This window comes from Canis aureus, chromosome 3, assembly GCF_053574225.1.
Source record: "Canis aureus isolate CA01 chromosome 3, VMU_Caureus_v.1.0, whole genome shotgun sequence".
Lineage (NCBI taxonomy): Eukaryota > Metazoa > Chordata > Mammalia > Carnivora > Canidae > Canis > Canis aureus.
This window is the reverse complement of record NC_135613.1, coordinates 27,548,280-27,576,274: the sequence shown is the minus strand read 5'-3', so window position 1 is coordinate 27,576,274 and position 27,995 is coordinate 27,548,280. Positions and strand designations below refer to the sequence as shown.

General features: G+C 45.7%; 2 protein-coding genes and 1 pseudogene across 13 annotated transcripts in view; 2 read left to right on the top strand and 1 right to left on the bottom strand.

Annotated features, from left to right (window-relative positions):
- The first annotated feature begins 383 nt into the window (after positions 1-383).
- Positions 384-10,333, top strand: VAMP3 (vesicle associated membrane protein 3). The gene is made up of 5 exons (XM_077891371.1): positions 384-513; positions 2,888-2,969; positions 6,460-6,618; positions 7,377-7,428; positions 8,489-10,333. Coding segments are annotated over exons 1-5 (315 nt in total). The 5' UTR covers positions 384-511; the 3' UTR covers positions 8,509-10,333.
- On the bottom strand, positions 1,989-2,691 carry LOC144310430 (putative protein SCAMPER; annotated as a pseudogene).
- Positions 10,334-15,217: 4,884 nt separating the features above from the next.
- Positions 15,218-27,995, top strand: part of PER3 (period circadian regulator 3) — a 55,283-nt gene continuing 42,505 nt past the window's right edge. The window contains exons 1-7 of one of the 12 annotated variants that reach the window (XM_077891360.1): positions 15,218-15,297; positions 15,665-15,972; positions 16,417-16,562; positions 17,407-17,522; positions 18,725-18,926; positions 23,589-23,637; positions 26,948-27,090. In XM_077891360.1, coding sequence (XP_077747486.1) covers positions 15,809-15,972; positions 16,417-16,562; positions 17,407-17,522; positions 18,725-18,926; positions 23,589-23,637; positions 26,948-27,090 — 820 coding nt within the window. In that variant the 5' untranslated portion in view covers positions 15,218-15,297; positions 15,665-15,808. Of the gene's footprint in view, positions 15,298-15,320; positions 15,973-16,416; positions 16,563-17,406; positions 17,523-17,885; positions 17,935-18,724; positions 18,927-23,588; positions 23,638-26,947; positions 27,091-27,995 lie in introns of those variants that run through there. The other 11 variants (XM_077891361.1, XM_077891365.1, XM_077891368.1 and 8 more) reach the window with 11 other exon arrangements.

Here is a 27,995-nt window from a genome sequence, read left to right as displayed (position 1 = left end):
ACAACCGAGCACACGAGGCGAGGGTGTCTAACCCCATAACGCCCGCGATAAATACCCCAAAGAGCCTTCCTATCTCGACAAGTTTCCCGGGGGGGGAGGGGAGCGCGGCGTCCCCAGGACCACTCGGTTCGGGCGGGACGGCCGGCAGCAAGCAGGACTGTCACGGCCAGGGGAATGGCCTCCGGGCCCAGGACAAACTACCAGCCCCCGCCCTCTATTCCCTGCACCTCCCTGCACCCTCCCCGCACAGGGCCTAACGCGCCGCGTCCCCCAGAGTCGCAAAGGCGGCGGCAGGCAGAGCGCGTCCGGCACCACCGAGCCGGAGGCGCAGCCCCGCCCCTCGGTGGCCCCGCCCCCAAGAGGCCCCGCCCCACTGGGCCACGCCCCCTTCCGGCGCGCCCCTCCGCGGCCGCGCCCGGCGACGTCATCGGCCCCGCGCCGCCGCCCCGCCCGGCTCCCGGCCTTCGGTCCCGCTGCGCCGCTCGGCTGACCGTCGCCCGCCGCCGCCAAAATGTGAGTGACGCGGCGAGACGCGGGGCGGCCTCGGACCCCAGGGGGCGGCGGCCCGCGGCTGGGACCCTTCCCCGGCTCGGCTCCCGCCGGCAGCCGCTCGGACGCGGGCCTGCGCAGCGGCTCCCGAGGCCCAGGGGTGGGCGGTGGCCCCGGGGGTGTGCGGGCTGCAGGCGGGCCGACCCAGCCCCGCCGCGCGCCGCGCACCCCGCACCCCGCACCCCGCAGCCCTGCGGCCGTGGGGCTGTCGCGGAAGCGGCGGCGGCGGGGAGCCCCAGGGCTTCCCGGAGCTAGGAGACGCCCCACCCCGACCCCGACCCCGACCCCACCCCTTCTCCCCTTTCCCTAACCCCCGGCCCAGGGTCCCCGAGAGGAGCGGTGGCCACTGCCCTAGACCTGGGAGCGCCTGTCCGCCGCCTGGGGCTGGGCTGGGCTCCGGAAGTTGCGAGGGAAAGAACCTCGGCCCTGTGCCTACGGGCTCCAGTGCTCAGAGTGGACTCCGGAGCAGAGCCGTGGATCTTCCCTCTTTAAGCAGAGGCCGCCTCGAAGTGGCCCTTGAAACCCCAAGTTTTCCCGCAGTAACATTCAGAGGAAACTGTCAAGAGTCACGAGGACCGTCTAGCCCCCTCCACACTGTTCTTGCTCGTCTACGGAGGAGGAAGGCATGGGTACTTTCCCGGGTTCCCTCCGGGGACTAGGGTCGCTTCTCCGGAGTGTACCTGCCGCGGCTGCCGTGCCAGTAAATCACAATGGTTAATTAAGGTCTAGATCGGTGGAATTATAGGAGACCTGGTCTAAGACAGGTTCCACTGCAACCAGCACTGTTGACTTTCTAAATCCCACTTTTTGCTTCCAGAAAATGGGGTTGATAGTAGTACACACACACACCCTCAAAGAGTTGAAAGGACTAAATGAGAAAAATGCTAAGTGAGAAAATGTGCCATTGCATGGTTCTTCGCTATTACCTATCAGAGAATAAAAATAAAGTGTAAGGGCAGGCATGGGATCTGCTGCATCCCTGGTCTTTGACATGTGGTAGGTATAAAATAACTTGAATCAGTGGGTGCATCAGTAGCTGTTGTAGTCAAGGCCCAGGCTAGGTGCTGTCTTGGGTACAGGGAAGAGACCTGTAAGACACAGGAGTCTGTGATCTATCAGGGAAGGCAAGACATTACAGATGACCCTTGAACAATATGGGTTTGAACTGTGCAGGTCCACTTACAGGTGGGTTTTTTTCCAATAAATACAATACAGTAATGTAAACGTATTTTCTCTGTCTTACGATTTCCTTTTTTTTTTTTTTTTAAGATTTTATGTATTTATTCATGAGAGACACAGGCAGAGGGAGAAGCAGGCTCCATGCAGGGAGCCCGACATGGGACTCCATCCCGGGTCTCCAGGATCAGCCCTGGGCTGAAGGTGGCGCTAAACTGCTGAGCCACCTGGCCTGCCCTTGTCTTACGATTTTCTTAACATTTTCTCCTCTAGCTTACTTTACTGTAAGAACACAGTGTATGATACATATAATATACAAAATACTTGTTAATCGACTGTTTATGTTATTGGTAAGGCCTTTGGTCAGCAGTAGGCTATTAGTAGTTAAATTTTGGGAGGAGTCAAAAGTTATATGCAAATTTTCAACCATGGGGAGGGGGAGGGGTCGGCGTCAGCACCCCAAACACCCCACCTTGTTCAAGGGTCAGCTGTGTGTGTATGTGTGTGTGAAAAATGAAAGCATGGCCAGCCAAGAAACGGAAGCGATAAGGACTTCAAAGCCACAGTGGTCAAGAAAGATCTGGCTGGAGAGCAATAGGCCTTCAGTTGAGGATTTGAAAAGAGAAGTACCTTTTAAGAGAGGAAGCACTGCTTCATCTCACCTTTCCCACTCACACCACCCCCTCCTCCTTGCCTCTTGATGTTCCTGACCCTGTTTATATAAATGAATATATTTCTCCAAACTGGAAAAGTGGCATTCTGTAATTGTTCATAACCATGAAAACAGTTCTCGCCACAATGAGAGTTCAGGAGAGTACTGAGTGCATTTAAGTAGATGTGTGCATTTAAATAAAAAACTGGAAGGTAGAGTTTCTCTATCTTAGGATCCCTGATCTTAAGATCAGGTGCCTCAGTGATAGAAAGTGATATTAAACCTTCACTTGAGACCCTGCTCACTTTTAACATATGATGAATCCTGGAAATTATAGAGGAATTAGAAGAAATGTCATTAGAACCTTTGTTCCTTACTGTAGGAAGGGTTTCTTTTTCTGCTTAAGTTCTGAACCTTTAAACAGTGATGCCTTGGGATAATGTCTTCATACTTATAAAAAATGTATCTGGAATCATAGTTTACTCATGCTTGTGCCTTTACCCATTTCAGGTCTGCAGGTGCAACCCCAGGGTCAAGTGCTGCCTCTGGCAGCAACCGAAGACTTCAGCAGACACAAAATCAAGTAGATGAGGTATTGCTCTAAAATGTTGAAAACAGTGAATTTTAAACCAACATGGGAACACTCTGGAAATAAATCTTTTTAGAAAAAGTATCTTAAAAGCATGACTGAAAAGGAAATTTTGGCTGTTTCATAACAAATGAGCTAAGCTTCTGAGAAGTCAGTACCCAAATCACGTATCTAAACCACAAATACTCCTCCCGAGAACATTCTTCCAAGGATCACTTTATAAAATATATTTTGCCACAATTAAAAAAATTGGAAAGAAAAAAAGAACTAGTTTATAAAATAGGGTAATTGAGTTTTAAGGATTAGGTCTAAAGTTTGTTCAAGCCAAGACCAGTCCCTCCGACCAGATTTTTCATCAAAATACTGCTTAAAGTGTAGCCTGATGTACAGGTTACCAGGCATGAGCAAGCCTCTAGAACTCAGTTCCAGCTGTCGCCCATTCACGTACATAAGGCAGATGCTGGCAAACTGGTCTAGCCCAACAAATCTATACTTGTGGAATTCTTGAACTAGAGAACCCTCACAGCATCTTTTGTTCAGCTCTGTATATGCAGACCCACAATGGAAGACTGTGAGAAATTCAGATTAATGTTTCTATAGCCCGGAGAGCTACCAATGTCCAACAAAGACATGTTGATCTTTCTGGATTTAGCTGCTTTAAAAAGCAGAGTTAAGTTTAGGTTAGACTGCATTATTAAATCATTTGGTAATGTTTTGGTCTTATGGTTTTGTTTATGAACTGAATTCTGAAAATTTTTACGTTTCCACGGTAAGAAACCCATTCTGATTCCATCGGGGATGAAACTTTTGTTTACTTACAAAATCAAATTGGGTCCTTTTTCTTAACCAAAGGAATTTTAAGGAGAGGTTTTGTTTTGTTTCAATTGAGGTAAAATTTACATAGCATACAATTAGCCATTTTAACTTGTACAGTTCAGTGATATTCGGTGTATTTATAATGTTGTGCAATCATTACCTCTGTCTAGTTTCACTGCTTTTGCATCACGCACAAAGAACACCCTGTATACATATAGTTGTCACTTCCCATTCCCGTTTTCTCCCATTCCTGGTAACCTATAATCAGCTTTCTGTTTCTATGGATTTGCCTGTTCTGAATGTATCATATATAGGCGATCATACAGTATGTGGCCTTTTGTGTTTGGCTTCTTTCACTCAGCATGTTTCCAGTGTTCATCGGTGTGGTAGCACCTGTCACTACCTCCTTCCTTTTTATGGCTGAATGGTGTTCCATGGTGTGTGTGTACATAATTTGTTTTTCCATTCATGTGTTGCGGGGTTTTTGAGTTTCCATGTTTCAGCTATTATGAGTAATGCTGCTATAAACGTTCATAGACAAATTTCTGTGTGGATATATGTTTTTATTTCTCTTGGGATATAGATAGATAGATAGATAGATAGATAGATAGATAGATAGATAGATAGATATAGGAGTGCTGGATTATATGGTAATTCTGTGTTTTAACTTTTTGAGGAACTATCAGACTTTTCCACAGTGGCTGCTCCAGTCTACATTCCCTCCAGCAGAGTCCAGGGGCTCTTAGGTCTCCACATCCTCATCAACACTTGTTAGTTTCTGTTTCATCTGACTTTAGCTATCCTCATTAGTAAATATGAAGTATTTCATTGTGGTTTTGGTTTATATTTCCTTAATGACCGGTGGTGTCAATATCTATGCATATGTTCGTTGATCGTTTGTATACATTCTTTGTAAAAATGTCTGTTCAAATCTATTGCCTGGCTTTTCATTGGGTAGTCTCTCACTTTGTTATTGGGATGTAAGAGTTCTTTATATATTCTGGATATTAAAACTTTTTTAGATAAATGGTTTGCAAATATTTTCTTCCATTCTGTAGATTGTCTTTTCATATCCTTGATAATGTCTTTTGATGCCCCCAAAATTTTAATTTTTATCAAGCTCAATTTATTTTTTTTAAGATTTTATTTATTTGAGAGAGAGAGCTAGAGAGAGAGAGCAGGTGCAGGAACAGGGGTAAGGGGTAGAGAGAGGGGGACAAGCATAGTCCCCGCTGAGCAGGGGAGCTCAATCCCAGGACCCTGAGATCATGACCTGAGCTGAAGGCTCAACTGAGCCACCCAGGTGCCCCTATTTTTTCTTTTATTGTTCTTGATTTGGTGTCAAATCCATGGCCAAATATGAAGTTAGAAGGATTTGCTCTTATGTTTTCTGCTAAGAATTTTATAGTTTTTAGCTCTTTTACTCTTTTACTAATAGGTCATTGATCCATGTTGAGTTAATTTTTTTATATAGGGTGTTGTATAAGGGTTCAGCTTCATTCTTTTATATACAGCTGTCCTGTTGTCCTAGCACCATTTGTTGAAGAGACCATCCTTCTCCTCTCAGAATGATCTTAACAGCCTTGTCAAAAATCCATTGGCCATAGATGTTTGGGTTGATTTTTGGATTCTCGATTCTATTCCATTGGTCTGTATGTCTGTCCTTATGCTAGAATCACACTACTATGGTTACTATAGCTTTGTTGTAAGGTTTTGAAATTGAAAAGTCTGAGTCCTCCAACATTTTCTTTTTCAGTATTATTTTGGCTATTCAGGCCTCTTGCAATTCCATAAAAATTTAAGGATTGGCTCTTCTGTTTCTAGGAGGGGACGTTAGAGGGGGGAGGACAGTGGAGTTTTAATAGAGATTGTGTTGAATCTGTATATCTGTACATTGGTTTGAGGCACTTTGCAATCTTAACAACAATCTGTGACCATGGGAATGTCTTCCCATTTAGCTAGGTTTTAATCTCTTGAATTAAATTTCTTCAATTAATTTATTTCTACAAGCAGTGTCTTGTAGTTTTTAGTGTGCAAATCTTTTGCCTTCTTGGTTCAATTATCCCTGAGGTATTCTTTTGGATGCTATTGTATATGGAATTATTCTTTTTAAATTTCCTTTTCATTTCTCATGTGTGGAATTGTTCTGACTTCTGGGTGTTGGTCTTGTGCGCTAAACCTTTACTGAATGTTTTTATTGACCCTAGTAGTTTGTGGATTCTTGGGGATTTTCCATATATGGAATCATCTGAAAATTGAGATCATTTTACTTATTTCTTCCCAATTTGGATGTCTTTTATTATTTTTCTTGCCTAACTGCTCTGGCCAGAATTTCCAGAACAGTTTTGAACAGCACTAGTAAAAGTGGGCATCTTTGCTTGTTCTTGATCTTAGGGAGAAATGCTCCATTCCTTCACTGTTGAGCATGGATGTTAGCTGTGGGTTTTTCCATAAATGCCCTTTATCATGTTAGAGAAGTCCCCTTCTCTTTCTGATTTGCTGACTGTTTTTATCATGAAAGAGTGAGCCACTCCCTGCCCCATCCTTTCTAAATGAAAGTTTGGCTCAAAGTAATAAAGTGTTGGCCTGAAAGAAAATGTGCCCATTTACTTCACTAAAGGTTTTGTTTGTTCTTCCCTTCCTTTATGAGTAACTTGATGTGATCGTGTTCATTCAGGTGGTGGACATCATGAGAGTCAATGTGGATAAGGTGTTGGAAAGAGATCAGAAGCTCTCAGAGTTAGATGATCGTGCAGACGCGCTACAGGCAGGAGCATCCCAATTTGAAACAAGTGCTGCCAAGTTGAAGAGAAAATATTGGTGGAAGAATTGCAAGGTAATTTTCTTTTAACTGGTTTTCACATCATGTCACCCTCTGTATTCTCAGAGGGTCAACCAAGGCTCCAAGTGTTGGACTTCCCTGAATCTTGGAAGTGAGTTTGACGTGCTGCACATGGAAATTTGGATTGACTCGGAGTCAAAAGCACTGACTGCATACCTTTTCCTATCTCCTTAGCTAGGAATGCTTCATCTGTGCCTGACCTCAAGAAGTATATAGAACAGCAATGTCCAAAATCAGTCACAGACATAAGCCCCTTCCAGCCCTCTACCCTCTCAAAGCCCTGAACACATACTGGCAGGAGAGGGCTGGGCTTGGTGGTCAGTTGGCATGTGGTTCAGTGAATGGCTCCAGCGTCTCAAGATGGCAGTGCTTGAAAGCCGCATGCTCCACAGAAGTGCAGGGATCAGCCAGGCAAGCAGCTGAGCCCAAAACAGATTTCATACATACACCACAGTCCAAATGTATCTTCCCTCTTCCTGGTATAGAAGTGATACTTTCTGATACACAGGACAAGCTTTTGTAGCCCTTCCTATGTGAAGAACTTACACAAACAAATGCCTTTCTAGGGACCACCAAAAGCAGATAAATAGCTTCATGCCTTAGTTGAGAACAATTTAGGCTTTAAAACTTAAGAATTATTTCCAACTGTAGTGTACCTTAATTTCTCTGTCAGTGACTAGAATATTATACCCTTCAGTGAGCACGCTAATGTCTGTGTTTGGAATTGTGAAATGGTCTATGTTTCGTCACAGATGTGGGCGATAGGGATTGTCGTCGTGGTCATCATCATCATCATCATCATCGGTGAGTTCTCCTGCCTAAACTCATTGTTCAAGTTGTCTGTGTGCTCACAGCTAATGGCATGTACAAAACCTCAGAATAAAAGTTCCTGCAGAACTATTAGTTTACTACACAGATTTTTATTTTTTTCAGTAATTTTTTTTTAAAGATGTATTTATTTATTTATTTATTTATTTATTTATTTATTTATTTATAATAGACATAGAGAAAGAGAGAGGCAGAGACACAGGCAGAGGGAGAAGCAGGCTCCATGCTGGGAGCCCAACGCGGGACTCGATCCTGGGACTCCAGGATCGCACCCTGGGCCAAAGGCAGGCGCAAAACCGCTGAGCCACCCAGGGATCCCCTTTTTCAGTAAATGTTTTAAATAGAGTTATTTCGTTAAAATCGGATGGTTTTTTAAATACAAACATTGATCCTTTGAAGTTAGGGAAAATGTATTCATTTCCACTGACCTCTCTCTGTTTTCATTCTGGGTACATTTTCATCTGATACTTCCTTTTACACGAAACAGTATAGTCTGTTAATTAACAGCATGACTACCTGATACCCACCATAGCGCCACTACCATCCAGGCATGTGCTTGGGCAAGCAAGTTAACATCCCTGGTCCTCCGTTTCTTCACTTGTAAAGTGGGGATGATAATAGTACCTTCCCCATATGTTTGCTATGAGGACACCACTGGCCAGTGTATGAAAAGTGCATAGGATGGCAGCCAGCATATAGTATTAATAATAGCTGGATAAGTAAATAAATACATAACGCACACAGGTTACGTGCACAGAAGTATTATTACTGGTATTATTCCTACTGCTACCATATACGATACTGCAACAGGACGTTGACATCTATAGCCTGGGACATGGGAACCATTTGCAAAAACAGTTCTTCCCATCCCTTCTCTCAACAGTATCCTCAGGCACTCTACAGAATGTAGAGAGAAGCCACCAGTAGGAAGTTGGCCAAATGGAATTTCACATTTAGACTGCGACATTCAATGTTAATTCTGGGAGAGAGACTAAACTGTTTCCTCTGCTTTTTTTGTGTCTCCCCTGCTTCTCAGTGTGGAATGTTTCCCCGTGAACAACCAGTGTGGCCCCAGCCTGCTGTTCAAGAAATCTCTTCAAGACATTTGACTTAGAACCTGCTATATTCTCGAGCTCGCCTACTGTTCTATCTAAACTGATTATTTTCTGTTTGTTACTGTAAAGTTCAATTTCTAGGAAACGTGCCTTTGTTTTTGTAAGCACTCCAAACTTGAAGTGCAGCTGCCCAGCCCATACCCAGCCCAGTGCCTTCCGAGACTGCTGTGTGGCTGGTGATGAGGATCTCTTAAGTTCCCGAGTGTTGTTAACCTAGAAGTCATGTTGTCTCATTAATTGCCATTAATTCCAGTTAAGGGAATTTGTTCCAAGTTAGCTATCCCTGTCATAGGACATCTTCAGAACCACATTCTTTTTTTTTTTTTAATTTTTTTTTTCAGAACCACATTCTTAAACTTAGGTAATCAGATTTCCAGTTTGTGCCTTCCAGAAAGAACACTACTGCCTAACGCAAATCTGTAACAATAACAGATTGTGCCTTATTTTGCTATTTTTCTGATTCCATAGAAGAGAACTCTCTACTGTTTATAAGCACTACTGAGTCCTGCGCTGTATTTAAAATAAGATGCAGATAAAGAGTTTTTGCTCTTACGTGAGATATGAAGATGTTTACTTTCTTGTTACTGTTTTGTATCACTTGCTAAAAAATATTATTTTAATCAGAAATAATAGCCTCTTTAAAACATTTTTATAGAACTATGGCTATGACCAAAGTTTCTATTTTGCCAAAAAGTTGAATGCCAGTACAGTGTCCTTAAGTCTGATCCCAACAGAGAAATTCAGAAATGTGACAAATGGAATTTAAAGTGCCCTTCACAATTAAAATGATAAGATTGTGAACTTCTATATCCTACCAGGCCTTTCTTGCCTGTGGAATACTGTAGGTGGTGCAGCTTGCCTGTGACTCAGCATCTCTCCCAGGGGTTAGAGAAGGTTTAGGCTAGACTCTGAGCATCTCCTACCTAGAGCCCAAGTACTACGCTATGGTTCACAGACTGTCAACTGTGGACTCCAGGAGGTCTATGAGAATTAATGTGAGCAACAGCTTCTGCAGCCTTTGAGTGAGACCATCCTGAACCCAGTTCCCAGTGACGATAGCCTATTTTTATCCATATTTCTATTTTTGTTTCCTATTTTTATCCGTATTCCACTTTCTAAATCTGTTTTCTAAATTATGCTTTCAATTGGGCATCGGTCAGGGCTGGATGACTCTTCACAGAGGATAGCTAATCAGAAACTCTTCGATGTCATAGATTGCATAAGATGCTGCTTTGGAAATAGCTTTGTCATCTGAGAGACTTGTGTGAGACTTTCATCATCTGGGTGGGTGGCTTAAGGATGGGAATTCAGGTAGGCATGCAGACAGGCAAGGAGATGCTGAAGGAGGAATACAGAGGTGTTACCACTCTGGCCCATTGTTACTGGAGGATTCTAAAATTCTTATTCACATGTTAGCATGTGACTTAGAAAGCAACAACAGTTGGGGGGTACTGGGACACGGGCTTTGTTTAGTATCTGTTTCCCTGGCATCACTGAAACACTGCAATGTTGAAGACATGCCCTGCAGGATGCCCAGCTGTGAGAAGGAAGCAGCAGTCAAATGTGGGGCAGGCCATGAGCCCACCCTTCACTCAGGAGCTCTGGCCAGGTCTGACTGAAATCTTGGTGCTCCCTCCTTGCCTCGTGCCTAGCCCCATGTAACCCGCTGGCTCCTGCGTTAACCCAGGGGTACCTTGCTTGTATCTGTGCATTTAGCTGGGAACTTGCCCACTATAATGAACTGAATAAACTGTTTATAAACATAATTCTGGTAGCTGTCTTGATTATAGGAGGATAGCTGCACATGGTCCAAGTCTTAAAAATGGCATTCCTGGGGATCCCTGGGTGGCTCAGCGGTTTAGCGCCTGCCTTTGGCCCAGAGCGTGATCCTGGAGTCCCAGGATCGAGTCCCACATTGGGCTCCCTGCATGAAGCCTGCTTCTCCCTCTACCTGTGTCTCTGCCTCTCTCTCTCTTTCTGTGTCTCTCATGAATAAATAAATAAAAATTTTAAAAATGGTATTCCTTGCTGCTGCCCTGACCTCTCACTTACAACAAACCCCAAAGCCCACTTTCTCTTCCTTCTCACCAGTTCCCTCCCCAAGTACTCATTTCTTAGTCTCCTACATTTCTCAGTACCCTAGTGAACAGAAGCAGACCTTCCCCTCCTGGAAAGTATAGCAGATGAGTGGGGAGCTATGTTTCTCACAACAACCAAAATGTTCAGGCTTTTGAGTTTCTTGAATATATGTTCTTTAAAGAGTAACGTGCAGAGCTGGCTCTATATGTCATAGAAGAGACAGCTGCCTACGTGGCACCTGGGGAAGATAACGTGGATGGGTGAGAGACTTCTCCAAATACATGGCTCTCTTTTTGATTCTGCATTTCCTTCCCCTTGAATATACTTCCACTCTTAATCTGCCACCCCTAAGGATCAATGTAATATGGGTGGAAATGCCCTTTGCTTATAGTTACAAAAAAAATGTCCGTTTCCTATAGAAGTCCTACTGGGAGAAAGGTTGACTTCTTCCTGTTGCCTTGGCCTTGGATAGATGGTCACCGCTCTTCTTATCTGGAATGCTGTTATGTCCAGGCAAAGTACTCACAGTAGAATTGTGCTGTTCAGTCCTCGTTTCAGGACTTTTTCTATAAAATTTTGGTGCCATTTTTGAGATTTTGAAGGAAAATCTACAATAAATGGGCTCTGTTCTGCCTTTCCCATAAATGTCAGGATTCCTTAGCCAGCTGAGTCCTCAGCCAATTTCTCTTTCCATTCTACTCACTTTTCCTGGTCAAACTTACCTATTCCCACATTTCTATTCATTAATGTACTGCTGATTCCTGGCCTAATGGACATAAGCCTCTCAAATTCAGCGTGGGCCAAAGAGAATTAAGCATTCTCCTGCTGCACATTCCTCTTCCTACAGTTAATAGTGTATGTTCCAGAGAATGGTACCACCAGCCATCCAGTGTCCATGCCAAACAAGTCCACTGGACTTGGTATTTTTATTCACCATATATATCACTCAGAATGTATTGGAGGAGTGCTATAATAGTAAACGTACTCCAAATCTGAAAAGCTCCAAGTTTGTTTCTCACTCATGCTACATGTCCAATGCCAGGCAACAGGAAGTTTCTAATCGCACTCCCTCAGGGAGGGACTTACTGTAAACATTTGTTTCAGGTTATCACTGTGGCAGGAAGGGAACATCAGGAATTGTGCGCTGGCTCTTGAAGCTGCCAGCTGCGAGTCTGCTCACATTTTACTGGCCATGGCAAGTCACATGACCATGCCTAACTTCAGAGGTGGCCAGGAACACATGTCACCGGAAAGAGAAATGCAGGGTTTGTGAACATTTGCCTTCCTGCTGACAATTTCAGTGAAAGAATAGGGCAAATTCGCCTTGGTTCATAAGTATTTTCTAATGAATTGTGCATCTTACATGGCAATTCTATATTTGCATCACTAATAAGATGTTTTTGAAAGTATGGTAATTTTTTAAAAACTGGTTTTGAGTGAGGATTATTTGTTTAAGATTGACTAGGCTGCTTAGTACATTTAAAAATAGCATCCTTGGGGGCGCCTGGCTGGCTCAGTCAGTGGAGCATGCAACTCTTGATCTCAGGGTTGTGAGTTTGAGACCTATGTTGTGTATATAGATTACTTAAAAATAAAATCTTAAATAACATCCTTATTTACAACTGAGTTGCTTTTCACACTAGCAGAAAATTCAATCTGTAAAACTACAATTTACCACATAAACCAGTTATTGCATAATTATTAGAAAATAAAAATAATGTTTTCTCATCCTCTAAACAGCAAGCTAAGTGCATTTCAAATTCTACTTGTCTGTATACCCTCAAGACCTTAGACAATCCCGTTAACACAAGTGCCTGCCTTAGGCAAAGCTCTGGATCTGGAGCCCAACAGAAGCCTTCCCTCCGGCAATTCCCCCCTTGTCTGCAGAAATTCTTCCTGCTTGTCCCCTCTCCCTCCCTGTTGGGTCATCCCATCAGACCCTAATCGTGGTCCCACCTCCTTCCCTTGTGCAAACACTTGTCTCTGGCTCCACACAGCAAAATCCCTCTCCACGGCCTCACATTGTGCTTTTCCTTCCACCAACACTACTGAGACATCTTTAACCAAGGTCATCATCTTGGTGAAGCATAACAGAAAATTCTCTGTCTTACTCTGAGTATCACCAGCATTTTATACAGTCAATAGCTCTCTCCTTGTAATAGTTTATCTAGATTCCATGATCCAACATTCTGCTTTTCTTTCAACCCCATCTATGGCTCCTTATTCTTTGCTTGGCTCTCTGCTCTTCCTCTGAATCTCCCTGCTCCCCACCCCCACCCCATGTCTCAGTCTTGGCCTTTGGCCCTTTTCTGTCTGCATTCTCTTTTTTTATTTTTTTAAAAGATTTTATTTACTTATTCATGAGAGACCGAGAGAAAGAGAGGCAGAGACACAGGCAGAGGGAGAAGCAGGCTCCATGCAGAGAGCCTGATGTGGGACTCCATCCCACGTCTTCAGGAACACGCCCTGGGCCGAAGGCAGGTGCTAAACTGCTGAGTCACCCAGGGATCCCTCTGTCTGCATTCCCATGTTGACACCATCTCACCCATGTCTATCAATGCCATAGGGACTCTGGCCTCCCCCAAATGTCAGGTCTATCTCCATCCCTGGCCTCTCCCCTACATCCCAGACTGGGAGAGCCAATCACCCACCGGACAACCCCACTGGCACATGTAATGCATGTCTCAAACAGTGTGTGGGAAACAAGTCTCCATTCTCCCCTCATCAAAACTTACCATCCCCAGACTTGTCCATCTAAGTTGATGACTCGATGACCCATGACACTCAGCACTGCTTAAACCAAAGATCCAGGAGTCATGCCTGATAACTCTCATTTCACAACATACATTCAACTCATCAGCAAGGGTCTGCGCTCCAGAAGCATCCCACCTCCAGCCTCCTCTCACCATCCTTCCTGGCACCAGCCTAGTCCAAAGGATCCTCAGCCCTCTTCGTGTAACTAACAGCTTCCTGTGTAGAAGTCTGGCTGATACAGATCACTGTCTTACTTTAAATCCTCTTTCCACTACCATTAGAAAAAAAAATCAAAATTGCATTCCCTAATTATAATCCAGCACTTCCTAACTTCCTGACCTCCCCTCACACCATTCCGCCTCGCTCTGGGAACTCTCCAACCAAAGCAGACCGTCATTCTCTTTCTTAACAACACACCTGCTCTATCAAAGGCACTGCAGGTGTCCTGCCCCCATCTCCCTCCCCCCACACACTCAGGTTTCAATTCGTCTTCTCAGAGAGGCTTCCGCCATCACCAGGTTGATGTATCTGCCACCTGCTTCACCCTCCATCCCTGTCCAGCCACACTTAATACTGTTTCACGTTCCACACAGCGCTTTCCACTTCTGACCTCTGTGCACTCGTTTGTGTTTTACGTCTTCATAAAAGGTTGACTCCTTGAATGGCAGGGACTTTTGCCAGCACTCCGTCTCAGGGACCACAATCCCCTCGGCCTAGATCATCCACTCAATGACTATCTGTTGAATGAACGCAGTTTGACAAAACAAAGCTTGAGAGGCAGCTCTGGTATCAGTGGTTCATCCAATACACGGTATGAACAATTGCCGCACGTCACTCCCCCCTCCCTTCCCTTTCTATACAATTCCTTTCATTCATCCGATAAACACTGAAGATTTTTCACGTTCCAGGCACTGGAAAGGGGCGGAGTTCTGCACTTCGGATGAGCCCACATACAATCTGAAGGCCCTTCAGACTGCTATTTTTAAAAGGACTTCGCTACACCTTCCTTCTCTGAAACCGCGTCTTTTACATACACTTGTCTTCCCCCAGTTGCCAAATCAACCTGTAACTTCAGGAAAGCCCAGGAAAATGTGTATAGAGTCCGTCGTCAGTATTCCGTTTCCGGACTCGGCTGTGCTCTCCGTGGGGCTGCTTACTGCCCGGACCCCCGGAGCCTCAAGCATCTCGGAGCCTCAAGCACCAGCGGGCGCCCGAGCAGGAAGGATGAGCAAGACGCAAACAAGGGAACGAGAAGGCGCAGACACGGAGCTCGGACGCGCTTCTTCCCTCTGCCCGGGAGCCGCCCGACCCGCGCCCCAGGTGCGCCCCCATCCGCGAGCTGGCGGCCCCCGCCACCCGCGCTCGCAGCCGCCCGGCTCCCCCCGCCCCTCACCTGGAGGCGGGCCAACCCCGCCCGGGTCCCGGCCCCTCGTGATTGGCGGCTCGAGCGCCCTATCCCCGCCCCGCAGCCGGCTTCCGCCCCTCCCTTTCCCGGCGCCGTGAGGGGGCGGAGCGCTCGGCTGGCCCGGCCCCAGCTCCAGGCCCCTCGGGGCCGCCCAGCCCTCCGCTGCGCGCCGGCCGGCCGGGATTGGCCGCACGCCGCCCTCCGCCGGACCCCGGCGCTCTGGAACGTGCCCGGGGGCCATCTCCCGCCCACCCGCCTCCGCTTCTGTAACCCGGGCCCCCCCCGCCCCCCCCCCGGCGCGGCCCCGCCCCCTGGCCAATGGGGGCGCGCAGAGCCGGCCGAGGCAGCCAATCGCGTGGCTGAGGGCGGGGCCGCGTCACGTGGCGCGCGGGGGGCGCGGCGGCGGCTCCCCCCAGCACGCGGCGGGCCTCGGGACTGCTCCCGGCGGGCGGGGCGGGGCGCGCGGCGGCGGTGGCTCGGTGGTGGTGGCGGGTGAGTGCTCTCCCGGGGCCGGGAGCGGTCTCCCCGAGCCCGCCCTCCGTACTGGGGCCGGCGGCCGGGTGGCGCCGGGCGGGAACCCGGGGCCCCGGAACTTGGCGCTGGAAGTTCCCCGTGCCCGGGTCCAGTGTTCGGGCGCGGCCACCCATGCGGAGCCCCGGGGGACAGGCTGCTGAATGGGAGGGTCTGGCCGCGCGGCCGGCGGGGTCGGGGCGGGGGCGCTGTCACAGCCCGGCTGCAGCCCACAGGAGCCGTGTGACTGGACATCTGTCCCTCGGCCTCCTGCCCCAACCCCGGGCTGCCCCTGCGAGCGGAGCCACCCAAGACTGCATGGAGATCCTGCAGAGGACGCTTCCTCCAGGTGACAGGGATCAGTGTCTGCTGGCTCCTGATGACAGATCACCTTCCCTAAGGCAATGGCATGGACCAAAATGAGACATTTCTGTCGCTGATTGCAAAGTGAAAAAGAAGCGGGCAACAGACCGAGAGCAGCCGTGCAAAAAAGATGGACCCCCGCGAAGACCTGGGAGTGTCCAAATCTCTGGACTCCAGGGGGTCCGAGCCTCGGGAACCACAGGCCTGTTGCTCTGAGGCCCTGGGGAAAGGACAGGAGGAGGTGTGGAGCGAGAAATCCCAACTGCAGAGCCCACAGGTGGAGAGCACCAACAGGTGACCCCCCTGATCTGTTTGTTCTTGGATGATCAGTACAGGGAAAGGAGAGCTTAAATCGTTTTATTCCTTCGTTGATAAGCCTAGGAGAAAGTTCAGGGGGGGATGCTCAGACAACTTGGGACGTAACGCTCTGGGAAACTGAAGGATTATCAAAAAAGAATACCAGAAGCACAGAAGGAGTGGTGAAGGATTTAGCTGAGCGGGGGGCTGAAGTGGGAATGAGAATGGATGGAAAATGTTTGATGTTGACCAGTTTCTTTGGCTGAGATCCCACCACCTGTCCAAAGGGGAAAATAAACCTGTGAACTAAATGAGTTGATCCATGGGAAGCATCTAGAAAGTTGCTTGGCACATCATATGCTGTTCATACAGTAGATGTTGATTGCTCCTAAAATTGAAAGTGTGAATTGACAAGCTTTTTTTTTTCTTTTTATCCTACAGTGAACAGCAAGATCGAAACAGAGTTTCTGAAGAACTTGTAATGGTTGTGCAAGAAATGAAAAAATACTTTCCATCAGGCAGACACAGTAAGCCAAGTACCCTAGATGCTCTCAACTATGCCCTTTGCTGTGTACACAGTGTACAAGGTAAATGAGCTGGGGAGGAATTGCAGTCATGCAAGTGCATCAATTTGCTCATAAACATTGGCCAAGCTGGAAGAGTTGTCAGTGTGCTTCTAGTCCCTGAAATGTTTTGAGCTTTTTATGGTGCTTGATGTGAGATGAGCAAATCTACACAGAAACTATGTCTTAGTTTTGCAAATTAGGAACATCAGGAGGACCTTATTTGTATAATAGTTTAGGAACTGCTGCTTAGTGACTGTGCCAGATTTTGATGATTTGTTGCAGGAGAGTAGGGTTTAGCACATTTTAAAGAGTCACTTTCACACAATCGTTATCTTCTAAGGATATTGGGGAAAAAATACATTTGGTTAAATACAGCTCACCTTGCCGTTATCCACATACAATTAGAGTGCATTCATGATATATCAGGAATTTGCAAAATTAAAAATGAACAGTTGCAAATTTCTTTTCCTTTTTATCTCTGAGTTTTCTTTTCCAGGGATTTAATAAAGTATACATTTTCTTTAAAACAAATCTCTCTGACTTCATGTATGACACACAGTTCTTGGATATGAAAGTAATGTTTCTGCCATAAACACGTCACCTGTGTGTGTTTGGAATTTTGGGTTTCAGTACCTTATGTGGGTCTTGCTCCTGGCAATGCAGAACATCAGGAAATGCTAAAATTCAAAAGCTTACTTTTGTACAGCTATTCGTGTTATAGGTGAAAGAAGATGATCTGGTTTTGAGGCACACACGCCAAGGTGTCCTCATCCTAAAAAATAAGCCAACTTTGATGATGGTAAAAATGATTTCCTAAAGATATTGCTGTCACTGGACTATCTGTTTATTTTCCTGTGTTTCTTAGCAAGCAGTGAGTTTTTCCAGATTCTCAGTCAGAGTGGAACACTTCAAACAGATGCGACCGTGTACAGTCTTGAGGAGCTGGCCACTCTTGCTTCAGGGTACACTTCCAAAAACACAGTAAGAATTCACAAATTTTGCAGTCTCAACCTGGGTGATATTTCTTAACAAGCTTATCAAGACGTAGATTTTTAAGCCTAATAATGTCAGAGTTTTAGTAACCACAGTGCGAGGCAAAGAATAGAAGCACACTGCCCAAGAGGCATTGTATAGATAGTTTCTCCTGCCCTTGCCAGAGCACAGATCTCAACCCAAGAGGCAGCACGTGAGGGGTGGTCTACTGGGCTTCCCTTCCGTGCCGCCCCTGCCTTCTGAGCATCCTTGAGTTCTCTTGAATTAAGAGGAAAACATAAAATGCAGAGTAATTGCCCCCATTTTTATTCTAATCTCCGAATTGTTAATTTGTATTTATATCATTCTTAGTTCCAATACCTACTACTTCAAGTTGTAACAACTGGATTTTATAGAACAGGTGAGTTGAGATGCTGTCATTTTTCTGTAAAATTTTGGAAGAGACATTTAGTGTATCATTTTTTGAATCTCTTCATGTGGACAAAATAATTCAGCCTCATGCCTTACTGATGTGATGGAGATCCCTTAGTTTTATGTTTAGACCTCAACAAGATTGTAACTTCAAGATCTTGTAATAGTGGAACAGGAGCTGTCCCTGGTATCACAATAGATACTTGTTTTACTGACTTGTGTGTTTATGGGACACTACTGAATATGGCGGAATATAAGAAGGAAAAGTTTAAGAAGATATTTTCCCTTTTTAAGATCTTCAGAATAAAGCTAGAGAGGAAGACATGCCAATGCTAGCAGCCACAAGCCGTGGCCAACGTTATTGATGTCTGATGGGACAGACATGAGAAATGATTCTTACGTAGTGAGGTTGGTCAAAGACAGTGTCATGAAGGAAGAGAATTTTGAGTGTGGTCTTGAAGCTTAGAATCAGGCATTGGTGAAGACAAGACATTCCCCTCAGTTTGCAAAAGAGAAGGAATCAAAAGTGGGTACGTCATACGCACATTTAGTCGATGCAGGAAGAGCTGGTATATTGTTTGGTATAGAAATCAGTCCTTCAGAAGATAAAACACAGGTTTTATGATGATTATTAAGGGATATGTTGGAGAATTATGCTGCCTTTGCAGGATATGTGTTTGTGTGTGTTGATCACATTAGGAGTCTCGAAGAAATTCTGTTTCAGGGAATATTGTTTGTAAGTATCTCAATCTTTTCATTATTTTAAATGTTTTTCATAGGATACCTTTGTGGCAGTTTTTTCATTTCTGTCTGGAAGGTTAGTGCACGTTTCTGAACAGGCTACTTTGATCCTGAATTGTAAGAAAGATTTCTTGGAGTCCTCTCACTTTATGGAACTGCTTGCTCCTCAAGATGTGAGAGTGTTCTGTGCACACACTGCCCACACTCAGCTTCCCCTCTGGAACAATTGGACCCAAAGAGGTAATGGGACCGAGGCTCAGATGTTTACCTTGCTTCTTAAAGATCAGCTTCATTATTTCAGAAATAGTACCAGAATTAACACATAATTTTGAACCTATAAGCTATATGGTTTTTCTTATTTCCTTATTTAAAAGTCAGAATGTGGGGTACCTGGCTGGCTCAGTCGGTGGAACGTGCAACTCTCGACCTTGGGGTCCTGAGTTTGAGACCCACGTTGAGTATAGAGATTGCTAAAAGAAATAAAGCTTAAAAAAATAAAGATAAGTAAATAAATAAAAAGATTGTGATAGAAATAGCATTTTAAGTGCTTCTAATAACAAAGTTCCAGTTAATATGCTTTCATGTAGTCAAGTTAATTTTAGAAGTTCTGTTATCATAAATATGGTTTTTTTAAAAATATGATTTGGCAAGCTGCACACCATATAGCAAGTTAGTTGTTATAAAGACTCTGTTTTCTCTAAGTTAATAAAATTAAATGTTTTCTCTCTTACATTGACTTCATTATTTCTTTGCTTTTATTTGGAGATAAACTTCTCATGGTTATTTCCCCTTCTAGTTTCTCTTCTCCCTAAAAGTTCATGAATCTTGTTACTTTGTTTTTTTCTGAAATGCTTAATTTCCTGAACTGAGGAATGCCTAGTCCTAGTTTCCTTTGTGACATTCAGTCCTGTATAATTTTTAAAAATTATTCATTATTTCTTTTAAAGTCACTCTGTATTTCTTATTTCATATTCTTTGTGAAGTGTATCTTAAAGAATTGAGTGTAGATGAACCTTTTTCTTCTAATTCCAAGCCCTTTTTTTCTAATTTTTTTAAAATTTAAATTTGATTTATTATGGTAAAAAAATCCCATTAGCAAAATGTACCATCCTAACCATTTTTAAGTGTACAGTTCAATAGTGGTAGGTACATTGGCATGGATGTGAAACACACCTCCAGAACCTTCTCATCTTGCAAATCTAGGGCCCTCTGCCCATTCTGACTTTCTAAGGCAGGACGTGGTCCAGTGGGCACAGTCTCAGATGCAGCTTTTTTCAGTGGCAGACCTTTGCCCCATCTCTTATGCACAGGTTGTGTACACTTCAGAACACACACCTGTTTTCCTTGCTTCTAGCTCTTTCCTGTTCCCCTCACTCAAAAACATTGATTTTATTTCGCTTCCTCTTTCTTTAACACATATTTTCAGCCTTTAAGTGTCCATCTTTGTTTCTCTCCTTTTATCGATCGATCGTTCATCCACTCCATAAATGTTTATTCAGCAAGCACTGTGGGCCCGGAGCTGTTCCTGGTGCTGAGATAGAGCTGTGAGCGGGGCAGACACACCACGAGGTTGTCTGCCTACCCTCTTGCCCTTCCAGCCACCATCCCTCCAGCGATGCCTCTATGGTCTCTGCTCTTTTTAGCTGTGTTATCTTTGCAAATTAGTTATTGCCATGCTGTTTCCTCTCCATGTAAACATATAATATACCCTGAAATTGCTGTCTTTTGGACCTCAATATTGACATCTTCCTTAAAGAGGAGGTGCCTCTTGTGACTGCTCACCCTGGGCTTCACCTCGCACATCTCAGCAATTCCAGCTCTTTCTTGCGCCATTTCTGGGCTGGGCCCATGTTTCCTCCTGCCCCTTCCTTTGAGCTCATAGAACATTAGGGGAACATAGGAAGCTATAAGCTCAGCAGGGTGTCAGACTTTGGCCTGGCATTCAGAGCACGTTTCAACTTTGTTGTACCGACCTCACAGAAAGATCTGACTGCTGTTTCTTTATAATGCACTTCCGAAAACAAGGATTCACCTGCTACAGCTGAGGTGTGGAAATGATAAGGGCTAGAATTTACTGTTTGAGATCCCACAATCTGGTACTGCATCCTACACGACCCCCGGAGAATGCAGTTGAATTCAGGTGCCTGGTGTACTCTACACATAGTTTTCCCAAGTCTATCTTCCGGTAGGGTTGCAGTATTTCCTGTGTGAAGAATTTTAAGCAAGGAATCTGAAGATCCAAGATTGATTGATTGATTGATTGATTGATGTATATATTTTTATTGGAGTTCAATTTGCCAACATCTCGTGTAACAGCCAGTGCTCATCCTGTCAAGTGCTCCCTTCAGTGCCCGTCACCCAGTCACCCCATCCCCCCGCCCACCTCCCCTTCCACTACCCCTTGTTCGTTTCCCAGTTAGGAGTCTCTGATGTTCTATTACCCTCTCTGATATTTCCCACTCATTTTTTCTCCTTCCTCTATAATCCCTATCACTGTTTTTTATGTTCACCATATGAATGAAATTGTATAACGAAGATCCGAGTTTTAAATTGATATTTGTCCCTTCATGAATGATGGAGGCCACTTAGCTTCTCGTCATGAAATAGTGATAGTTCTCCTTCCAGCCTGCTAACACAGGGCTGCTGTGTGAAGCAAGCAGGCTGATGGCGGGGAAAGCACTTGAGGTATTTGGCACATTATGCAACATTAGGGGTCATCTTCATTGCTCCCATCTATTGAATGGTTACCATGTGGCAGGGACTTTTTTCCAGGTTTCAGTGGGTTGACTAATCTTCACAAAAACCTTTATGAGGCATGGATACTGTCGTCATCCCTGTTGACAGATGAGGTGACTGCGTCAGTAGGTCTGTTGCATAGCCAATGCCAAGATAGGGTTAGCCATTTGAGAGACTGGCTGGGGGGAGGAGGGGAGCGGTGCCCTCGGCCCACTAGGCATGTCTGACACCTGTGGAAGGAGCGGGGAACAAGGGGGATGGGGCAGGAGGAGGAGTCTTGGCCGGCCAGTCAAAGGGAAATCCAAGTCATGGTCAGGCCCCAGAACAGCCCTGCATCCCACCTCAGGACTGCTCACGCATAGGCACAGGGCAGTGGCTGGAGCCTATGGTCAGGTATGGCCCTCCAGGCTCGGGCCCTGCCATCACAGAGGCCCAGGGCTAAGGGAACTCACCCCAGGTCACACTGCCAGTCATGAGGTGATGGCAGGTTTCACCCTGGTGGGCAGAGTCCAGGACCCTCACCCCAAGCCATGGCCCCTGGTGAACACAGCTATCCCTGGGAGATTTTTGCCTTCAGATGGGAGACGTGTGGTCAAACTAAGGCAGGCTTTTATTTTATTTTATTTTATTTTATTTTATTTTATTTTATTTTATTTTATTTTATTTTATTTTGGGAGATTTTACTTATTCATGAGAGACACACAGAGAGAGAGGCAGAGACACAGGCAGAGGGAGAAGAGGGTCCCTGTAGGGAGCCCAATGCAGGACTCGATCCCAGGACCCCGGGATCACAGCCTGACCTAAAGGCAGACACTCAACCACTGAGCCACCCAGGCACTCTTAAGGCAGGCTTTTGAAAGCCACACCACAGACTGGTTCCTGTTCCTACAAACCATCTCAAAAAATGAATATTTTCGAAATGTCCTTGTCTTGCCATAACTTCTCTGCAAACTCACCTGAGCCTCTCCTGAGGTGGCGTCCCTGTGAGGGCTGCTGAGCAGTGCAGGGAGTTTGGAGAGTCTCCTTTGTCAGCAGCGCCCTCCCTGCTTTCTCACACACAAGCTCTATGAATGGTCTTCCAGGTTCAGAATTTCAGGACCTCCTGTGACTTTCCTAGTTTTCTGAATTCTGATAGTGAGGTCGTTGTCTTTGAAACTGGAGTATTTTGTGGTTTGACTTCTTTTCTTTTTTAATCACGTACAGTTTCCCTGATCATTCAAAAGCCCATTCTCTGACCCCTCCTGTGATCCTCTCCTCAGAAGTGCAAAGAGCAGGATCACATGCAGCATCTTGATTCTTCAGAGCTCTCATTGTTTATGCTCCATCGGTGCATGTTTTAAAAACATCTCCTTGTTTTTAAGCATTTCCTTGGTTCCTGTAACTGGGGATTTTTCACCCCAGTGAGCAAATGCCCAAAATATCAATTCAAGGAGCTCTAGCAGAGGAGAGGTAGTCAACAAACACTTGGGAGAAGGTTCAGCCCCTTGATCAAGGCAAATTGAAAGAGTTCTGAATTACCACCTCACAAATTCATAAAATTAATGCAGAAATCATTAAAACTGATGGAACTATTAGCCTGAGGGTTGTGAGAAAATGTCCTTAGAGACCCTGTGCAAATGGTATGATCTTCTGTAGATCAGTGTGGTGCTATATGGGGAGAATCCTCTAAGATCGTATTGTTTAACCCTGGACCCCAACTTTGGGGACTTTGTCCAAGGAAAGAAAAAAGTGAAAGACATATATGTATCATATACCTAAATGCTGTAACTTGTCCAAATCAGCAGTTTTTGAGGCCCATCCAGACCATCATGGTGAAATAGCATATTACGACCGAAGTAAATGTGTCCCCAGATTATTGCCTTGACATTGGAAGGAGGAACATGGGCAGTCTGAACAGGAGGATGAGGTCCTGTTCCCACACATCCACATTATCTCCCTGAGGGTCACTGCTACAGTACGAAAGCCCCCTGGAAAGCACTGGTTGTGACTAGATCTCAAAGTGAGAGCAGGAGCCCTGTTTGGAGATCAAAAGTATCTCCTTCTTTGAAAGAGTAATTTCATTTCTTGCTTCCATGGGGAGAGTTGGAGTTTGTCTTGCTGAGGAGGGGCCGCTCTGCCCTGTGGCTCTGGGAGTGGGTGATTAACACTTGTCTCTGTTTCCCACAGCATCTCAGTATGAATTCGCTCCGGTGAAATCCTTTTTCTGCAGGATCCGGTAAGTTTGGGGGCTTATGGGGGACCTGGAATGGGTGGGCTATACTCTGATTTTATTTGGCCCTTTATAGATTCTTTTGTATCCATCTAGTGCTGGGTTCTTGCCACAAGCAATTTTTATTTGGATTGAGGGGAAGAAATGCAGATTTCACTCACAAAATGACTAGATAATAATGCAGTCAGGAGAAAGATCATTCTTAGCCTGGCAGCGCTCGCACTCTCAGTCTTTTGTGTTCTCTCTCTCTCTCTCTCTCTCTCTAAAAGCACCTCTGGATGATGTTAAGTACACTTTCAAATGCCCACTGTTTAGGGAAGCTTTGTTTGCTTTTTGCCCTTTGGTCACATTTAATTTTTGAAATTTTGCTTTATTTTTTTACTTTTTTTTTTAAAGCAAGCTCTGTGCCAAATGTGAACTGGTGACCCAGAGATCAAGAGTCACATGCTCCAACTGAGCCAGCCAGGCGCCCCTAACTTTAAAAAAATTTTAATAACTGTAAAGAAATTTAGATAGATGTGTTTCAGAGAAGGATTTAAAAGGTCAAGATATAGTGAACTGGAAGAAAACAGACAAAAATTGTAATAATAGTTGATTTCTGGTAGGATTTATTAGTGATTTTTTTTCTCTCCTGAATTTATTGTAATGCGTTCACGTTACTTTTGCAATAAGAAAATGTGGTTCAGTGACATCACGATTGCCAGCATGAGTACTGAAGTTACTAACTGCTCCAGATGAGGAAAACTAAAGACAAAACTCCTTGTAATGAATCAGTCAGCACTCCGTGGGGTTAGGGGTTCTTGAGCTAACAGCATTCCAGTGCTCAGGGAGGGAACTCTGGGGAGAGGGGTCCAGGGCAGGAGGGAGGGCTGTGTTTGTGTTCATTCAGTCCTTCACAGAGGAATTGTTACAAAGATCTTAGAACAGTGCTTGCCACCTACTAAGCACTGTTTGTGTTTGTTTTGCTAGTAAATATATTTGTGTGTCTTCTCTGAGCCAGGCAGGATTACAGGTGTAAAGTTCTTGCCTCATGGGCCTTACATTCTGTGTGTGTGGGGAAACTGCTGATAATAAACAGGTACCTATGTATATGTCAGCTGACAGAAAGTTCTGTGTGGAACAGTGAAGGAGAGTTAGGGAATTCTGGGCAAGGGAGAGATTACTAGTATATTCAGGGTGGTTAAGGAATGTTCTCTGATAAGAAGCCTGATTGCAGCCTGAGCCTGAAGGAGGTGAGGGAGCGAGCCATACCTCTATCTAAAGGAAGAGTGTTCCAGGCAAGTGCAAAGGCCCCGGGGGAGAGGATGCTTGGCCTGTAGGGGAGTAACAAGGAAGCTAATGTGGCTGGAGCAGAGGATGGAAGGAAACGAAGAAACAGGGACCAGAACATGGGGAGCTTTGACATCTGAAGGAAATGTTTTGTTCAGGTTAATCATTTATTTGAAAACTTTACTTTTGGAATTTGCAAAATAATGTGGAAGTAGAGGAGATGGTACAGTGACCTGGTATGTACTTACCATCCAGCTTCAATAACTTTAGCCCGTGACCAGTCTCGTGTCATCTCTGCCACTGCCTGCTCCTCAGCCCCTGCCTGTTATTCTGCAGCAGATCTCAGACTGTGGAGCATTTCCCCCATAAGCATTTCAGAACGTGAGCTAAAAGAGAAGGTTCTTGTTAATCTTCATGATGCTCAAACTGTCCTGTCTGTGACCAGCCGGAGCCGCTTCGGTCAGCTCCAGTGCCATGAGAGGGTACTCCTGTGGTCGGTGACAGCTTACTTTGCTTCAGACAGTAACCCAGGCTCAACCTGGACACTTCCTACCCCAGACATGAGCCAGTCATTTCTCCGAGGATCCCCCATTCCTTGTGGGGAAACACGGCCTTCACCGTATGGTAACTGGCTCTGGATGGTAGTGGGGAGGTGTTGCTGGGCTTATCCTGGCCTCTGGGACTGCTCAGTGGACAGAAACAGAGCAGCCTTATTTTGACATAAAAGGACCACATTGGACACTGTGCAGGGACGAGAAGACGGGGAAGGTCTGGGAAGAGAGAGGCTGTCACACCTGTCACACCAGGAGGTGGTAGCAGGAGGACGTGAGAATATCTTGGGAATTCTGGATATTTCTAAATGGCAGAGCTATTGGGATTCATGAATGGACTGGTTTCAGGTGTGAAACAGGATTGGTCAGGGGTGACATGAGGGTCTCTGGCTCCAGTTGACCTTTACTGGAGCAGAGGACACTGAGAGAGCTGCTTCCTGGAGTGCAGAGGAAAGAGCACAGTGCCTGGTTTTAGACCAGTTGGACTGCCTTACGGTGTTGGAAATCGAACTTGTGGTGCATAGGTATGGAGTTTAGGGAGAAGGCGGGGCAGCAGCAAGTACTGGGTCTTCAGCACATACGGGACAGGATGAGCCTGGGAGACAGTATAGCTGATGGGTCAGGGTCAGGGTCGGGGTCAGATTCAGGCCCTCAGCTGTGGAAGCAGGGTTGTGGTGGAGAGTGGAGGTGCAGGTGGAGGCCCCAGAGTCTGTGGAGAGGCGAGGAAGCCAGGCGGGGGTGGGAGCACGAGTGCATGTGGACGCAGATGTGGACATGAATGCGGAGCTTCCAGGCAGCTGAGGACCACCTGGCATCACTTCAAGCAGTGGTGGGAGAGGCAAGATGTGACTGGTAGAAACGGGGGAGCATGAATTCAGTTGTGGGCATGCTGACACAAAGGGGACCATGGTGTATCCAAGGAGAAGTGGGCAGCTGGGGCTGTTAAACTGGGTAGAAGCCTGGGAGAGGCCCCACAGCTGGGGCTAGGGCTTGGCGAGCAGGTTCCAGCTCTGCCTTTCTGCTCAGCAGGCAAGCAAGGAGAGCCTCACCACACCTGGGGCCCTGTGCCCATCCGGGTTGTGTCTGAAGCTGTGAGGTGCAGTCAGTCCCTTGAGGGAGGGTAGGTAGGGCTGGTGGAGAGCTGGCTTTGGGGAGTATGATCACAGGGAACCCTATTTCTGTCACGGGGTACTTAATTTAGACGCAGGAGGTAAGACTGGGAAGTTATGGTTTCGAAGTCAAAAGAAAAGTTGTAGGACAGCTGGTTCTATCTTCAACTCAGTAAACTGGTTCTCTGTAAAACCTCTCTTCCATTGAATAATCAATGAGTATAATTACCCTTGGGTATTGAAAATATACACTAACATTTCTTTTTAATATAAACAAATTTGAACATTTTCAATTTGGCTACATCTGTCTCAGAAATCACCAAGAAGGCATTTCTCCTGGCCTAGTTTCACGTGGGCTCACTGACCCATCATTTCCCTGCTTTTCAGGGGAGGCAAAGATGCAGAGCAAGAGAAGCATTACTACCCATTCAGGATTATCCCCTATTTGATACACGTACACAGAGCTGCCCAGCCAGAACCTGAGCCCTGCTGTCTCACCCTGGTGGAGAAGATTCATTCTGGTTATGAAGGTAACTCAGGAGCGTCTGCTTTTAGGTCACATGTAACCTGACAGTACCTTAGGGAGAAACATGTGAAAGCCTGCTTAATGCAGCCACAGAACCAGGAAAGAATGCTCAGGGCTTCACATTGGCCCTAAGCTCTTGGGCTTTGAGAGCTGATCTTCCCTAAAGTCTCTGTGTACTGACCCTGAACTTCTCAGTGGTTGTCTCCCTCAAGGCTGGCACAGCTTAAGGGTCTAAGCATAGACTTGGCCACCGATACATGGTCCTCTAATCTTTTCTGTACTGGTGACTATCCCGGGGCTTTCTGCTTCTGCCCTGTGTGAAATAAGAGTGTGAAACTTGGGGGCGACTGTGGGCGGGCTCAGTTGGTTAGGCACCTGACTCTTGGTTTCAGCTCAGATCATGATCTCACCACTTGTGGGATCGAACCCCATGTTGGGCTCCATGCCCAGTGGAGAGTCTGCTTAAGATACCCCCTCTCTTCCTCCCCCCACAACATACTCTCTCTCAAGTAAATAAATAAATATTTTTTTAAAAAGAGCATGAAAATTGTAATTTCACAAGAACAAGCTTATATTTTTTAGGTGTTCTAAAAGCCCTTGAATGAAAACTGTAGTTTATGTCCTCTGATGGCAGAGCTACATTTCTAAACTCATATGTTAATACAGGAGCAGCTTCCATTTATTATTTGTTTTTTTGTTTTGTTTTGTTTTAAAGATTTTATTTATTTATTCATGAGAGACACACACACACAGAGAGGCAGAGACACAGGCAGAGGGAGAAGCAGGCTCCATGCAGGGAGCCTAATGCGGGACTTGATCCCGGGTCTCCAGGATCAGGCCCTGGGCTGAAGGCGGTGCTAAACCACTGAGCCACCCGGGCTGCCCTCCACTTATTATTTGAAATTAAAG